Source organism: Dreissena polymorpha, chromosome 14 (assembly GCF_020536995.1).
Source record: "Dreissena polymorpha isolate Duluth1 chromosome 14, UMN_Dpol_1.0, whole genome shotgun sequence".
Taxonomy (NCBI): Eukaryota; Metazoa; Mollusca; class Bivalvia; order Myida; family Dreissenidae; genus Dreissena; species Dreissena polymorpha.
Genome location: NC_068368.1, coordinates 53,679,932 through 53,697,372, shown reverse-complemented (window position 1 = coordinate 53,697,372; position 17,441 = coordinate 53,679,932). Strand labels below are relative to the sequence as shown.

The 17,441-nt window shown below is 37.1% G+C and overlaps 1 protein-coding gene across 2 annotated transcripts in view; it reads left to right on the top strand.

The window, feature by feature from the left end:
* LOC127857673 (exportin-1-like) overlaps positions 1–17,441 on the top strand; it is a 29,895-nt gene that overhangs the window by 7,208 nt on the left and 5,246 nt on the right. For both annotated transcript variants that reach the window (XM_052394259.1, XM_052394260.1), the window contains exons 7-19: positions 506–560; positions 2,209–2,282; positions 3,109–3,267; positions 4,492–4,683; positions 5,726–5,864; positions 6,460–6,563; positions 8,049–8,283; positions 9,224–9,387; positions 12,953–13,054; positions 13,315–13,452; positions 14,324–14,632; positions 15,381–15,528; positions 16,882–17,109. In XM_052394259.1, the coding sequence (XP_052250219.1) occupies positions 506–560; positions 2,209–2,282; positions 3,109–3,267; positions 4,492–4,683; positions 5,726–5,864; positions 6,460–6,563; positions 8,049–8,283; positions 9,224–9,387; positions 12,953–13,054; positions 13,315–13,452; positions 14,324–14,632; positions 15,381–15,528; positions 16,882–17,109 (2,047 nt within the window). The remainder of the gene's footprint in view (positions 1–505; positions 561–2,208; positions 2,283–3,108; positions 3,268–4,491; positions 4,684–5,725; positions 5,865–6,459; positions 6,564–8,048; positions 8,284–9,223; positions 9,388–12,952; positions 13,055–13,314; positions 13,453–14,323; positions 14,633–15,380; positions 15,529–16,881; positions 17,110–17,441) is intronic.

The window sequence follows — 17,441 nt, the reverse complement described above, 5'->3', positions numbered from 1 at the left end:
GACTCGCAGATGACCCCTATTGATTTTGAGGTCACTAGGTCAAGGTCACAGGTGAAGGTCACAGTTACTGGAAATAGGCATTTTAAGGATTTAGCTTGGTTCAAACAAGGGAAACAACTACCGTTTATGCATGTTCTTTTTGTTACAGCATTTGCCTCCCTTGTAATATATTTTAATTTTACCAAATGTAAGGCTAACTGCATTTTTGTAATGCATTGTATCCACCACCACCACCACCGTTGTTCACAGTGACACCACCACCACCACCGTTGTTCACAGTGACAAAAAACGTATTCACACAATGGCTGCTACTACAACTTATAGCCCATATAGGGGGGCATGCATGTTTTACAAACAGCCCTTGTAATTAGATTAAAATATTGCAGTTAATTGTGATTTCCTGTCTTAGCATATAGACCATTCACTTTGGAAAATTAAGACAAGTTGTTAACCCTTTTAATGGTGTATAACTAATTTTCTCATTAGTTAAATGTTTTGATTTCAGTTCCTGAATGTGCCAATGTTCAGAAATGTCACCTTGAAATGTCTCACAGAAATTGGTATGTTTTTTATTTTAAACAGTTTTTAAGCTTAATTTTTTTTAAAGAAAATTCAAGCTATTCTACTAGCCCTATGTCTGCATATAGGCCAGGTCAAGTTTCTCAGGAATCTAGTTTCTCAGAAACAGTTAAAGCAGGGTTCGCACAGACCTTGAAAAGTGCTTGAAAATCAAGGTTTATCTTGAAAAGTGCTTAAAAACGATCTGGAGTGCTTATTTTCAACCATAGCCTTGAAAAGTGCTTAAAAAGTGCTTGAATTTGGCTGGAAAAGTGCTTGAAAAACGGAAAAAAATGTTTAATTTCTTGAGTCAGAAGTCGTAGTTTTTTTCACGATTTATGACGGTTCCGATCTGTTGATATAGGCAGGTACTGGATCGGTAGGGGTTGGTACGGGTTTTAGAACGTAAGGGAGGCAACTACTACTCATCTTCCGCCAATTGGTCTACTTCGTTTTTTGTTGTACGCATTATGCCATTACGGTGCTGACAAGTTGAAATATGCCAGGGAATAAGTGCATTTTTCAGAAAGGGAGGCTTTTGAAGTACCCTTGGGTTGTTGACAATGCTGATTCTAAAGTCAAAGCATCTTGTAAAGAACGCAGAACAGGTATAGAGATCGACAGTATGGGGGAATCGGCGTTGAAAAGCCACCTAAAATGCAGTTTTTCTGTGAAGCATATTCATTCAGTTAACCCAATTCATTCAGAGGTACTGCAAAAGACAAAAAAGTTGCACTTGACTGATTGTCAAATAAATTAGATGATACTGTGAAGAAACTGCAATCTGTTTACATGAGTGCAGACTCTCAGTCTGAACATACACAGTACACTACATGTATTGCATCTATTACAGATTTTACATGTACATGTGTACCTTCTGTAGAAAATTACTTAATAAGTATAATTTTTACAAGCCTCAATTAATACATGGCATTTTATATTGCCGTTGCGAGATTCTGTACATTTGTAGTTTTATATTTTTACTTCAGAATTAATTTGTATCAGATGCATAATTGTCTTTAACATTTTGTAGCAGCTATATTATACCACTGGAATATCTGTTATGAACATTTAGAATACATAATGATATTCAATACAAATAACAGTGTTTTTTTTGGTATGTGTAATGCCTTGGTCAATTAGTATATTATAATGAAATATCTTACTTTTGATTTAACAGTTGTTGCTGTAGCAGGGTAGTGCAGTCTGTTGAAATTCTGTTGAAATTCACAAAGAATGTTAGGCAAGAAGAGACCAATTTAGAGAAAATATTGTCAGTATTGGCCGCAGAATAATATACAGTTTTCAGTAGGTCGGACTAAAAAAGTGCTTAGAGAATATCTGTATGAACCCTGTGAAGATCTTTCATTAAAACATGTATTCCCTATATTAACATTTCCCATAAGCCAAGTTTGGCCAGCTAATTTAGATAAACATTCATTTTTTAATTATTTTTTATTAGTTATTTTTGTTTTTATTACGTATACTTATGATTAAGGGAACATTAACATCATTGCAGAAAGCATTTATTAAAGCTGATTTTGGTTGTAGGTCGGTATATATATTAATCAATTATCATGAATACATGGTGTGAAATATTTAAAAAAAAAATAATTAAAAGGGCTATATGGATTGCGTTTTCTTTTTCAGCAAGTGTCCAAGTTGGTCAATATGATGAACAATTTATTCAGCTGTTCAGCTTCACTCTCACACAGTTAAAACAGGTAATACAGTTGTTATACACCCTTAACCAAAGATGAATGGAGTAACAATTATTTGTTTGAACTCGTGTAATATTTCTCATTGAAACCGTAAAAAAATGTAAATCAAACTGTAAAAAATGTATATCTTGACAATATCCTGACCAATTTTGAATCTGGGTCATTTTTGATGTAAGACTAGGTCATCCGGTCAAATCTTAGAAAATTTATATAACCATTCTAGAAGTCAAATGTATTGACTCAATCTTTATGAAACGTGGTCAGAATGTTTATGATGGAAATATCACGGCCATGTGTGAGTATGGGTCACAGTGTTGTTGTTTTTTCGTTAAAAATCAGGGTTGGTATTCGGCCTCGTAACCAATGTAAAAAAGCATACATTTTTCCCAAATGGGACCTTAAAATTACCAATTACCAATTGAAGGTTTTTAGATGTCAAAAATTTAGTTCATCTCCCATCCAGTTCTACAAGTAACACCTTAGTAAATATATTATTGAAAACACTTTTATTCTCAATTTTGAAGCATTTGTTTACAAAACAACAACACTAATTTCCCAATTTTGGTCAAAATGCCACGATTTTTCTCAACCCAAATGGACCCAGCTCCATTCCCAAAATGGTGAAAAGAAACACTGGGTCAAATGTAGTAAAACACTTGGAAAGCCCGTAAAGTCTTACACAATTATTTTTTTCGGAAGAATGATTAAGCATGCTATCTGAGATTATTTGTGAGTAATTTTGATGTGAAGGATACCTATTTAGAGTAACACGTTTATTTGTATGTGTGTTTAGACAACCAAAAGTTAAAACTTCTCTTGTTTGTGTCAGATGTTGCCAGTTGCAACCAATATTCGTGAGGCATATCAGCGTGGTACGGACGATGAGCAGATGTTCATACAAAACCTCAGCCTGTTCCTATGCACCTTCATGAAGGATCACGGGCAGCTGGTTGAGAAGAAACCAGACCTGAGTGAACACCTCATGGCTGTAAGCTGGACCAGTTCATATCTGTATTATCAATCTGTTAGCAGTAATCGAAATAAGTAGTTTTCTAAGCAAGCCCTATTCTTAACCCTTTACCACTTAGATAAATATTTTTACGCAATTTTGGTTCTTTAGAAATTTACATTTTATTAAATTTCTTTCTTGCTAGATTTAAGTTTAAAAGGTTAGATACTGATGAGCAGCCAACAGCATAAAACCTGAACAGACTGAGACTTACTTGCAGGCTGTTCTGATTTTATGCTGTTTGCACATAGCCATTTTCACTTTGCCTCTGAGTCGAAAAGGTTTAAATTGATACTCAGAGCTGTGGATCTTCTACAGATATTGGCAGATTTTACATCACAGGGGTCACATTTTAGATCGATGTTATCAAGATGATAAAAGTGTTATTATAACCAATTGTTTCTGGACTGCAATAGCCAAGAATTTATTTATGTTTTAGCCCCACAAAGTGTCACTTCTCACATCCAAATACAAAGCATGTCTCTCTGTCGATAATTTGCTCACCCATCTTATTTCATTCCATGAAAAGTTAACGTAGGTATGCTGAAAAATGTTTTAACAGAAAACGACGCTCTCAACGTTATATAAACGAATGAAATTAATTTTTATTTTATTGTTCAGCATGGGTAAGGAAAAGAAAGAAAGATTACAAAGTTTTGATGTGTGATAAGTTTATCAAGGTTACTACTTCTCATTGAGAGCAACTTCTGTTCACCTGTAATAACTACATGTATTGATTTAGAATGTGTCTGACATGTTTTGAGAGCTACAACAAGACCAACTAGTCAACTGTAATACATTGCCAGCGGTTATAAGCAATGTTGAAGTATTCTTACAGTTGGCTGTTGATCGTATAGCAGTCCTTAGAGCACAAATGAGTAACATATTATTAATGGTAAATTTAGGGCTTGTACTGTACATGTTAACCATTTACCACTTAGATACATATTTTGATGCGTTTGTAGTCCCTTAGAAAGTAAAATTTAAATAAATACCGTTCTTACTAGACTCAAGTTTTAAAATCTTCATTTCCAACCCTTTGATACTGATAAGCAGCAAACAGCATAAAACCTGAACAGACTGCAAGTTACTTGCTGGTTTTTCTGGTTTTATGCTGTTTGCACATAGCCATTTTCACTTTGCTTCTGATGAGGATAGGGTTTAACAATTGTGTAATGTTTTCGTGATATACTTAATTTGCAGGCCCTGAGTTACCTGATCCTGATATCCGAGGTAGACGAGGTGGAGATATTCAAGATATGCCTGGAGTACTGGAACTCCCTGGCTGCTGACCTCTATAGGGAGAGTCCTTTCTCTGCCACGTCATTCTCACTGCTGGGCAAAAACACTGAGATGCCCATTCGACGGCAGCTGTATAACCCAGTGCTTTCTAAGGTACCTTAACCTTTACTCAGGCAAAGTGGAAATGTTTAATTGGCTATATGCAACCAGCATAAAACCAAAACAGCCTGCAAGTAATTAACTCTTAGTCTGTTTGGGTTTTATGTTGTTTGGTGCTCATCAGCACCTTTGGGTAGCAAATGAAGCCTTTAAATCTTTAAGCTATTAGGAAAGGTCTTTAATTTTCATATGACTTTCTAATGCTTCTCTGTGCATATCTGAGTGATTTATGGTTAAATAAATGACCGGGATGACCTGCATGTTGTAGTTGATAAATTAGGTGAAGATTTATAGCCATTAACAACCTGATAAACACTGGTCTATGGTAATTAATGCAAAATGTATTGCTTATCTATAACCATAGTGATTTGAATACAGCACTTATTATGTAGCTCTGTATTTGATATGTACATGTATAATCTTACTGTTCTATGTAATATATATTAGGAGAACGATATGTGACTTCTTCAAATTTTTCTTAAAGAACTGTGTGAAATATTTATATAAGGATATTAACTTACTGAGTAAACAAAAATAATGCTTGTGACATCAATAATTGCTCCTTTCATTTAATAATTTTATCGGAAAAGATCTTGATATGATTCTGTGGTATTGTGTTGGGAGGGGGGTTGTTATAGGTCTGGGATGTAACATGATGATCTTGGTATGCTGATAATAAACCAAACATACTCGAGGTGTATGATTCTGAGTCTGGAGAAGTTACAGGACAACCAAATATTGTGCCTGTTCAAATGGGGCTTAATGCATGTGTGTAAAGTGTCATCCAAGATTAGCCTGTGCAGTCTGCAATCGGGCTTAACAGATACCACACTTTCTGCCTAGACTAGATTTTAATAAAGAGGAGGGGACATTTAAACAAAAAATTCCATAGAAGCGGAAAGTGTCTTCCCTGATATGGCTGTGTGGACTGCAGAGGCTTAGCAGGGATGACAATTTACGCAGATGCATAAAGCCCAGTTTTCCCAGGGACTCAATGTATTGGGCCTGATCAAAAAGTTTTCTGGTTTTGTTGTAGGTGCGTCACGTGATGATATCTCGAATGGCCAAGCCCGAGGAAGTGCTGGTGGTGGAGAATGACCAGGGGGAGGTGGTACGAGAGTTTATGAAGGACACGGACTCCATCAGTCTCTACAAGAACATGAGGGAAACTCTAGGTAGGCAGGGCTTAGTGAGCCATGTAGTGCGAAAATGGCCCTATGCCAAATGCATTTTTGTCATAGCTCTGTACCAGTCTGTGCATGAGCGCAGTCTGGTCAGGAGCTGCCTTGTCAGCTAATGAGACTACGATACATTGCTTGATAGTGGAATGGATTGCTCTTGATTAGATTCATTGAATGTGCTGGTTTTTATGGAGCTTCTTTGGTCACATTTGGCAAAAGACCCATTTTCGCAGGACGCGGCTTTTTTACATTAATGGTTGGTTGGCAGGGGGGTTGTTTCAGTGTCAAAATTGCTTCAATAACAGTTCTTAACTTTTGAATAATAATTAGTCTTATAGTATGGTGGGAAGGATTTTCTCCTCAGATGTTTTGAAAACTACATCTCTGCAATGTAAGCTGTATATGGGAATGTATCAGTCAATAGGGCTTTCCAACCTGTCATCTAAAATGTTTTCTTACATGATGTTTTAAATGATTTGAGGCCTCCTTATTTTGTAATGTATATTAGCTGTTTAAAAAAAGGGTGACTTCCACAAAATGTATTTCCAGTATTGTCTCTTATGGTAACAATCCCTAAATTATGTTTCAGTGTACCTTACACATTTGGACTATGCTGATACTGAAGCCATCATGACAGAAAAACTTCACAATCAAGTCAACGGAACGGAGTGGTCTTGGAAAAACTTGAACACTGTGAGTATTGCAAAATCAGTTTGTAAATCCAATAATGATGGTTTATATTCTAACCCTGGATTCCTTTTAGGATATGTAAATGAAGTTGCAAAATCACAACTCCATATCGTGCAGGTTTTTCACAGAATAATCCCAAAGAGCAAATCTTGGGGAACTTATAGACAGGGATAATACAACTTCAAATCTATATTTATTATGCCCCCCTTCGAAGAAGAGGGGGTATATTGTTTTGCACGTCGGTCGGTCCGTCCACCAGATGGTTTCCGGATGATAACTCAAGAACGCTTAGGCCTAGGATCATGAAACTTCATAGGTACATTGATCATGACTGGCAGATGACCCCTATTGATTTTCAGGTCACTAGGTCAAAGGTCAAGGTCACAGTGACTCAAAATAGTAAAATGGTTTCCGGATGATAACTCAAGAATGTGTACGCCTAGGATCATGAAACTTCATAGGTACATTGATCATGACTCGCAGATGACCCCTATTGGTTTTGAGGTCACAAGGTCAAAGGTCACGGTGACCCGAAATAGTAAAATGGTTTCCGGATGATTACTCAAGAACGCTTATGCCTAGGATCATGAAACTTCAAAGGTACATTGATCATGACTCGCAGATGACCCCTATTGATTTTCAGGTCACAAGGTCAAAGGTCACGGTCACGGTGACCCAACATAGTAAAATGGTTTCTGGATGATAACACAAGAACACTTATGCCTAGGATCATGAAACTTCATAGGTACATTGATCATGAGTCGCAGATGACCCCTATTGATTTTCAGGTCACTTGGATAAAGGTCAAGGTCACGGTGACTCAACTTAGAAAAATGGTTTCTAGATGATAACTTAAAAACGCTTACGCTTAGGATCATGAAACTTCATAGGTACATTGATCATGACTCGCAGATTACCTCTATTGACTTTCAGGTCACTAGGTCAAAGGTCAAGGTCATGGTGAACACAGTAAAATGGTTTCCGGATGATAACTCAAGAAAGCTTACGCCTAGGATCATGAAACTTCATAGGTACATTGATCATGACTCGCAGATGACCCCTATTGATTTTCAGGTTACTAGGTCAAAGGTCAAGGCCACCTTGCCAAAAAACGTATTCACACAATGGCTGCCACTACAACTGACAGCCCATATGGGGGGCATGCATGTTTTACAAACAGCCCTTGTTAACATGAAATGTCAAACCATCAATTTGGAATGGATTTGAGTGAAAAAAAATCCTTTTTATTACTATTTGTAATATGACCCAAAAACGGCTATAAATTCAACACAAAAAACAACTGAACAGCCTGTTTTCTGCTCATCAGTATCAGAAACAGTCTATCCTTTAAACAAAAAATGCAATAAAAGTGCAAAGTATCGTCCCTGATTAGCCTGTGTGGACAGCCTAGGTAAATTGCGTACAACATGTTACACACATGCATCAAACCCCCTTTTTATAGAGCGCGTCTCATTTGTTCATTCACAGTTATGCTGGGCAATAGGCTCCATCAGTGGTGCTATGCACGAGGATGACGAGAAGCGTTTCCTGGTTACGGTCATCAAGGACCTGCTGGGCCTGTGCGAGCAGAAGAGGGGCAAAGACAACAAGGCCATTGTGGCCTCCAACATCATGTACGTGGTGGGACAGTACCCACGCTTCCTGAGAGCACACTGGCGATTCCTGAAGACTGTTGTCAACAAGCTCTTTGAATTCATGCATGGTGGGTTAGACGTATTGTTGTGCTTTCAATGAGGTGGTTTTATTGTCCCCTACCGGTTTTACCGGAGGGAACTTATCGTTTGCGCTCTGTGTGTCCGTCTGTCTGTCTGTCTGTCTGTGAGTCTGTCTGTCACACTTTTCTGGATCCTGCGATAACTTTAAAAGTTCTTAATATTTTTTCATGAAACTTGAAACATGGATAGATGGCAATATGGACATTATGCACGTCATTTCATTTGTTCCAACGTCAAAAATTCTGGTTGCTATGGCAACAAATGGGCTAGAAATACTGCTGAAAATGGTTGTTTTCTGGATCCTGCAATAACTTTAAAAGTTCTTAATATTTTTTCATGAAACTTGCAACATGGATAGATGGCAATATGGACATTATGCACATCATTTCATTATGTTCCTACGTCAAAAATGGCGGTTGCTATGGCAACCCAAAAAAAAAATAATCTGAAAATGGTGGAATTTCTGACAATGGTGGAGCCGGTAGGAGACCATATTGCTTGACAATAGCCTTGTTATTCTTGTTAAAGAATGTTGAAACAAAGGAGAGCATTCTACGTTTTTTGAGCTTTTTTTATTTTTTTAATTTAATAATTAAGTCATAGTTTTGCTATTAAAAAATAATATTAGTAAATTGATACTTAAAAATGATTCATCTATGATCTATAAAGAAAGATCAAATTAGTGCTACCTCTCTGTTTACATTTTTTACAATTTAATCAATAGTTTGTCTGCATGTGCCTGATTAAAGAGCATTTTAACATACATTTGCGCAAGGATGTTAAAAGCCACCAATACCTTTCCATTTTTGAGTGAGAAAATTGTTGTAAAAATTAAATATGTCCCTCTGCAAACAGTGAAATAAGCATAAGAAAAACATCCAAATACTCAAAAAGGAAATATGCCACTTCTTTCCTCTTTCACCACAGAGACCCATGACGGTGTACAAGACATGGCCTGTGACACGTTCATCAAGATCGCCCAGAAGTGTCGTCGCCACTTTGTTCAGGTGCAGGTGGGCGAGGTGATGCCCTTCATAGAGGAGATCCTCAACGGCATCAACACAATCATATGTGATCTCCAGCCTCAACAGGTGACGCAATTATTTATTCGCCAATGAAAATTGATGTAATAGATTTCTGTTATAAGGATTATATGTTGGTTGTTACATAACAATTGACTTAAATTTGAGGCTTGCTGCGGGAAAACGGGACATTTTGCATTTGTGTTAAGTGTTATCCCAGTGTGGCCTGTGCAGTCTGCAAAGGCTAATCAATGGTAACTATTTCTGCTTGTATAGTATTTTTATGCCCCCCTTCGAAGAAGAGGGGGTATATTGCTTTGCTCATGTCGGTCGGTCGGTCTGTCGGTCCGTCCACCAGGTGGTTGTCAGACGATAACTCAAGAACGCTTGGGCCTAGGATCATGAAACTTCATAGGTACATTGATCATGACTCGCTGATGACCCCTATTGATTTTGAGGTCACTAGGTCAAAGGTCAAGGTGACCAGAAATAGTAAAATGGTTTTTGAATGATAACTCAAGAACGCATACGCCTAGGATCATGAAACTTCATGGGTAGATTGATCATGACTTGCAGATGACCCTTATTGATTTTGAGGTCACTAGGTCAAAGGTCAAGGTCACGGTGACCCGAAATAGTACAATGGTTTCTGGATGATAACTCAAGAACGCATACGCCTAAGATCATGAAACTTCATGGGTAGATTGATCATGACTCTCAGATGACCCCTATTGATTTTGAGGTCACTAGGTCAAAGGTCAATGTCACGGTGACCCGAAATAGTAAAATGGTTTTCGGATGATAACTCAAGAACGCATACGCCTAGGATCATGAAACTTCATAGCTACATTGATCATGACTTGCAGATGACCCCTATTGATTTTGAGGTCACAAGGTCAAAGGTCAAGGTCACGGTGACCCGAAATAGTAAAATGATTTTCGGATGATAACTCAAGAACGCTTTTGCCTAGGATCATGACACTTCATAGGTACATTGATCGTGACCCGCAGATGACCCCTATTGATTTTCAGGTCACTAGGTCAAAGGTCAAGGTCACAGTGACAAAAATCGTATTCACACAATGGCTGCCACTACAACGGACAGCCCATATGGGGGGCATGCATGTTTTACAAACGGCCCTTGTTTGTTAAGAATTCTCTTTGTAGCTTAAGTCCAGTTTTTGCGTAAATTATTGTCCCTGATTAGACTCTGGAGTCTGCACATGCTTATCTGCGACCATATTTTACGCTCATGCATTGATTTCCCAAGGTGAGGCTCATCTGTATTTTCATTCCGTCAGTTGATTATTTTGTTTTGAATGCAAAGATTGTTTTGCCAAGATTTCTCCTTTTGATATATATTTAAGAATGTAGAGTTCTGGTGTACACAGAAAGGCCGATGGTATTCCCCAAAGGTGGTTACAAAATCTCTTGCAGGGCCCTTGCTACCCTTTGGGGGATTGGGACCGGGGCCCTTAGAGGGGGGAACTTTGCGCTGTTTTGGGCGAAAAGGAGAATTTTAGAAGATCTTTTCACCAACCATTCAACACTTAAAATTGATATATTTTAATGTTATTGACATAAATATACTGTGAAACCATTTATTTTCGACAGCACAAAATTTCGTCATTTTTATAAAAATGACAATTTCGTCAGCACTTAAATTCGCCGATTTCTGATTTTGAATTTTTTTTAAATGCGCCCGTCAATATCCGATTTGTGTGTAATACATATTCGCGATCAATCGCAGTTGCAAAAAATCGTGGTACGAATGCGGGAACACACTTGAGAATCACTGCAGGAGGTGGGGCCTGTTTGTCACATGCCAATTAACTAGTCTTTTGTTATCAAGAGACAGTAATGGACCCTCTTAATGTATGCCATTAACACGTTCATTGTTATGATTAGCGGACAAGTGGGATCGAATAACCGTTAACGCGTGTTTGTAACAACGAAGCCAATTGCCAATCGGGAATGTGTTCTAGTTGGTATGATTTTTATTAAAATGCTGTCAATACCGTTTTAAAACTGTTTGTGTTATACGAAAGAGGTTCCAGTTTGTTAAGTGTGTTTGTTTTTTTCAAATAAAATGCTTTTTTATTCTGATATCATTATTATAATTAGAAACTCTATGTGTGTGTTTGTTCTTAAAAAGTAAACTACCGGTATATAAATCAATAATGTCAATAATTTAAAAATAAATAAATTGATACATATAAAATAGTAATAAGTGTGGTTAAACGAAAACAATCAAACAACAAACAGCAATTAAAATATTCTTTATTAATTTGGGATAAATACGCATGTTGATCACACATCGTCATCTTTTCATTTGGTTTACAAAAAAATGTATTGTCTTTCATCGGCATTCGCTGCGTGATGGCTAATATGCAACACCCCTGAAAAACACAATGCACCTAATGGGTAATAACGTTATAAACAATAAGCGCTAATTCATTTCCATTCTACATAAACGAAGTCAACGCATTCGATACAGCTGTAATGCACACGAGTTTTAAAGAAGTGTCACGTGTCAGTTAAGTACCTTGTGTAATCTACATCCCTTTGTGTCAAAACCGGATTAATCTTGATTACGAAACAGCAGTGAATGTGTGCATGGATTATGTTGGAATTTAATGCCTAATATCTACGGTAAAGTTTTGAAATATTGTTCAACTTGGTGTTTGTTTTTGTTCAAACATAGAGCATGATTGTTTTCGTTAGGATCTTAAATTCACCGATCGGTCGACTGACGAAATTTATGAAAATTAATGCCTGACGATTAATAATGGTTTCACAGTACATTTAATCAAAGGCTAATAGCACGATACCAGCTGGCAACAGGTATAAAAGTTTGTTTTGTTTTTTAATTTGGGAGTGGAATTTTTTTTGCTGAAACAGGGGAAAAAGTATACTAATTTAAGGGCGAATGGAGCCTAATTTCGGCCCCAAAAACTGCCAAACGAGGGCCCTGTCTTGGTTCAACTTACAACCTACTTTCAAGCATCTGTTTTGCCCGCAATGGTGGAAATTATAAAAGCATCACAACTTAACATGTGACATATTTTGCTGGAACTACCCAAAGTCCATACAAAATGTAATTTTTTGGTCATGCCTATGTTTTGACTCGCAGGTTTTGAGCTTGATGACCCAGGACCACTATTAGGGTCTCCCTTCCGTTTAAGGGTACTGTATCTTCTTCCCCAAGGTGTTTCCAAAATCACAACGCTGAAGTTACCACATCCAACTTTGTTCCTTGCCCTTGAAAAACCGGACTTAATGCTTGTGTGTAAAATATCTTCCCAGATTACTAGTTGCAGTCTACACAGGCTAATCAGGGACTACACTTTCTGCTTTTGTGGTATGTTTCACTTAAAGGAAGCCTCTTCTTAGTTAAAATCCAGTTTAGGAAGAAAATGTCGTCCCTTATTAGCCTGTGGGGACAGCACAGTCTGGGACGAATCTGTTTACACATGCACACAGTCCAGATTTTCCAGAACGAGGCTCATTTTGTTTTTGCCATGCATGTGAGTAAAGTGTTGTCCCAGATAAGGCTAATCAGAGATGACACTTATGTTTTTATTGGATTTATTTTTTGCAAACATACAAGTACATGTTTGTTGTTGCCCTGCAGGTGCACACATTCTATGAGGCTGTGGGCATGATGATCTCTGCGCAGACTGACCAGGTGGCGCAGGAGCACCTGATAGAACGCTACATGCTGCTGCCCAACCAGGTTAGTGATTGTTTGGCCCAAATTACAGCATCTTACAGGCCTAACCTTTTTTTAACCTGATCAAAATTTCCTTAAAATGATGCCAACATTTCAGAAAATCTCAGCAATTGGTTAAGTAAGTTTATTATTCTGTGATATAATTCTGTAGCTATTTTCTTTATAACTTTTAATTATTTTTCCCAATTTCATGGTTTATGGCCCTATTTTTCCAATCCAAAAGACACAGGCTGTAAAATATAAAGCAAAAAAACTCACTGCAGGTGTGGGACGGCATCATCAACCAGGCAACACAGAACGTGGAGGTGCTCAAGGATGGTGACGCCGTCAAGCAGCTTGGCAACATCCTCAAGACTAATGTCCGGGCGTGTAAGGCCCTTGGACATCCTTACGTCGTGCAGGTGAGATGCTGATGGAAAATATATTTGTTTTGTTGGGTTTTTTTTGCAGATTTTACGATGATGTCTATTGAGTGCGATGATTTCACAAAGTTGGTTTTATGGTTGAATGTTGTTGATTTCTGGTACCATTTTTAGATAGCTTTTATTGCACTGGATAGTGCAATTAAAAAATGCACCCATTTAAAAAACCTCGTGGTACCAGCTGCTTCATGTGGATGGCATCCAGGATTATGACGCCATCTGTAAAATCTATGTCTGCTCAATATTTAAAAAAAATAATTTAGAATTATATAATCTTGTGATCATATTTGTGGGCGGATTGCACAAAGCACTTCTGTCACCTGTGAATTATGGCCATTAAATACAAAAAATTGGCATAAAACTCCTAATCCGCTCTCTCACTCAGTTTGAATCATATCTTCAAAATTGGTGATAATGTGTATGGGTATAATATCTTGACCAAGTTTGCAAACCAGCCAGTTTGCCTAATGCATCTATGAATTATGGACTCATCATCCAAAATTTTGTGACTGGGAAATTAAATTGTGTGACCCACTAAAAAAATTTGCTGTGAGTAAAGTCGAGATATACAGCAATTATTTATACGATATAAACACTAATCACTTTCTTGCAGATATGGCTGGAAAGTGAGCAGTATTTCAACTATTAATTATAGTTATAAATGATATAAAACTGCAAAAAATTCCTGTCTCGGCATGGACATTGCGTTCTTGTTTGTCACATGATTACCCCCTTTTATTGTTAATCAACAAAAATTTATAAAAAGCAAGAAAAATGACAAATTGTTACTCAAAATTGGTATTAAGGATAAATGATGTTATTAAAAGTGTTCTTTTTATTTCCCTTTCAGCTTGGACGCATTTATTTGGACATGTTAAATGTGTACAAAGTTATGAGTGAGAACATTAGTAGTGCTATTGCATCGAACGGTGAAAGTGTAACAAAACAGCCACTAATTCGTAGTATGAGAACAGTAAAAAAGGAGACACTGAAACTAATATCAGGTTGGGTGAGTCGATCTAATGACCCTGCGATGGTTGCGGAAAACTTTGTCCCACCATTATTGGAGGCCGTGTTACTGGACTACCAGCGCAACGTCCCTGCTGCAAGAGAACCAGAGGTGTTGAGCACAATGGCAAGCATAGTGAACAGACTTGAGGTTGGTGTATACAGTAGTACTCTCCTTAATCCTTTATCACTTATATAAGCATCTTGACTTGTTTGTAGTCCATTTGAAAATTAAATACAAATATAAACTCAATTTGTATAGTATGTTATCACTGATGCATGCAATTAGAATTTAAACTAAGATTTTTTTATGAATTTGAAACATTTATAGGGTTTTGATTTCTTTAATTTACCTTGCAGTCATATTTTAGGCTCATTTGGGGCTTAAATTTGTCCCCATGCCCTTATCAGAAGTGATTTAGTGTTCACCTGTACATGTAGACATAAAAATTTCCCTCTCAATAGAAGCATCTTTTGAAAAAAGACTAAATGTTGACAAACATTGACAAAGTAATTTGCATTTTTATTGATAGTCCCAGCTATTTTGATCAAACCAGGTTTTATCAAAATATCATTTAGCTATGTATTTGATTGATATTTTATAACAAAGTAAAATGTAAACATGTAATATGATAATCACTTTTTCCTTTATTTTTGGTTGAGAAAAAAAAAGGATTGCACAATTTAAATTACAATAATACAATGTACATAATTTACACTTTTTTAACAGGAGTTTATGATTTATTAAATTATTGCAATCTTATACTTGGTATGTACTAGAATATGGTCTTAATTAACCCATTTTTCACATTTTATAACACAAAATAACCAATTTTAGCCGATTCACAAAATATTTCATAAAATGTCTCGCACAAATTAAAATGTTTTCTCTGTTGCAGAGTCACATAACGAAGGACATTCCACAGATCTTTGATGCAGTATTTGAGTGCACTCTGGAAATGATCAACAAAGACTTCGAGGAGTTCCCCGAACACAGAACCAACTTCTTCCTGCTCTTGCAGTCTGTGAACACACATTGCTTCCAAGGTGGGTGGTTGCCTAACCCTCTTATACTCTGATAATTATGCACTTTGATGGGTTTGTAATCCATTATAACATCAAATTAAAATAAAATTAAAGACCTTTCCTACTAGATTCAAGTTTTAAAGACTTCATTTTCATCGCTAAGGTACTTATGAGCAGCAACTGCAAAGGACCTGAACAGATTCTGAGTTACTCGCCAGCTGTTTGGTTATTTGCTGTTCGCACATAGCCATTTTCACATTGGTTCTAAGGTTGGGGATAGATTTACATTTATTGCAGGAGTATTTTGGTAGCGCAATTATTATTTGCTAAAGTTCTGACAAAAATGTATATGTTGACAACTCTGCTTGGTTACTACTTCATGTATATAAATAGCATTAAATCTGCAATGTATTGGTATTCTGTTTTCGATTCGTTACCAAATATAAAAAACAAATAATCTGCTATTTAGCTTTCTTTATTTTATTGGGTTGCATAATTAAAATATAATACAAACAATGACAATTGCAGTTTTCAAAAACATCATTAACAAAAATTGTTCAGTATTTTCCAAGATTGCACGTATTTCTATGGCAATTCCCTACCTATGCTTCAAGCAGGGGAGTTGTCAGTTACAGGCACAGTGCTCCAGCTAGGCCTTATTGGAAGGGTGCCCCGCTCTGCCCTTCTGAAGCCCCGCTCTCTTATTACATGTAATTAATTTATTCCTCACTGTAGACATTTTATTTAAATGGTTTAATAATAATGGAAAGAATATATACCAACAATTATTAATAACATAAATTAACATGCAACAGGGAGCATTCCAGATACGCCTGGGCGCTCAAAAGTGCACTTTTGACAAAATACTGAGCGTCGAAAGTGCACTTTTGACAAATAGCCCCCCCCCCCCCCCCCCTGCCTATTTCAAATCCTATCTCGAGCACTGCAATGGCATAACTATGTGTACAAAGTATTGGTTATCCTTTGTTCCCAGGTTAGTTGGTTTACTAACTGCTTTGATATGACTTGAATACATTCAAAAAAGGCAAACAGTTCAGGGCATGTATTCGCCAACCCTTTCATAGACTTAAGAATGAAGAATTGGTTAAGAACCAAGGACAATATTTTAAAAGTTTGAATATATGCAGGCTACCACTGAAGATTATGGCATTAAAGAATGTTCTACATGAAGAGGGATGTGGAGGTGGTAAATGCTGAGTTTGAATAAAAATTAAGCAGTTCGTGAATATTCTAATTTAAAGAATATTCTTTATTCTTAGACATAAGTTCAAGAATGGGTTTGTGAATACTGGCACAGGTAAAACAAACAAATTCTCAATACACAATTGCAATGTCATACTGTACCTGTTCCAGCATTCTTGAATATCCCTGCGGCTCAATTCAAGCTGGTACTGGACTCGATCATCTGGGCCTTCAAGCACACGATGCGTAACGTGGCTGACACAGGCCTAGACATCCTGTACGTGCTGCTGCAGAACGTGGCCAGTGAGGAGAACGCGGCACAGAGCTTCTACCAGACCTTCTTCACGGACATCCTTCAGCACATATTTTCTGTGGTCACTGACAGTTCACACACAGCAGGTGAGTGTGTGTGTGTACGCATTTATAAGCGTAAAACTGAGCTTTTAAACAATTTCTGAAGAAAGTAGCCTTTTTTATGTTTTAAAAAAATGGCTGTATGGCATGCATGCAACTGGCTGTCAGTCTTCATCTAGGGAAAATGGGGGGGGGATGCAGGAATAGTACATTACCCTTATCTACTATTTTTTAGATTGAAGACTGGCGTTTGATCAACTGGCTAAATCCTTAGTTTTCCTCGCCTGTTAATACACTGTTTAATACTGTAGCAACATATGTAAATAGAATTTTCCAATAAGGATTCAACTTAAGATTAATCAAATATTTTTGACAAC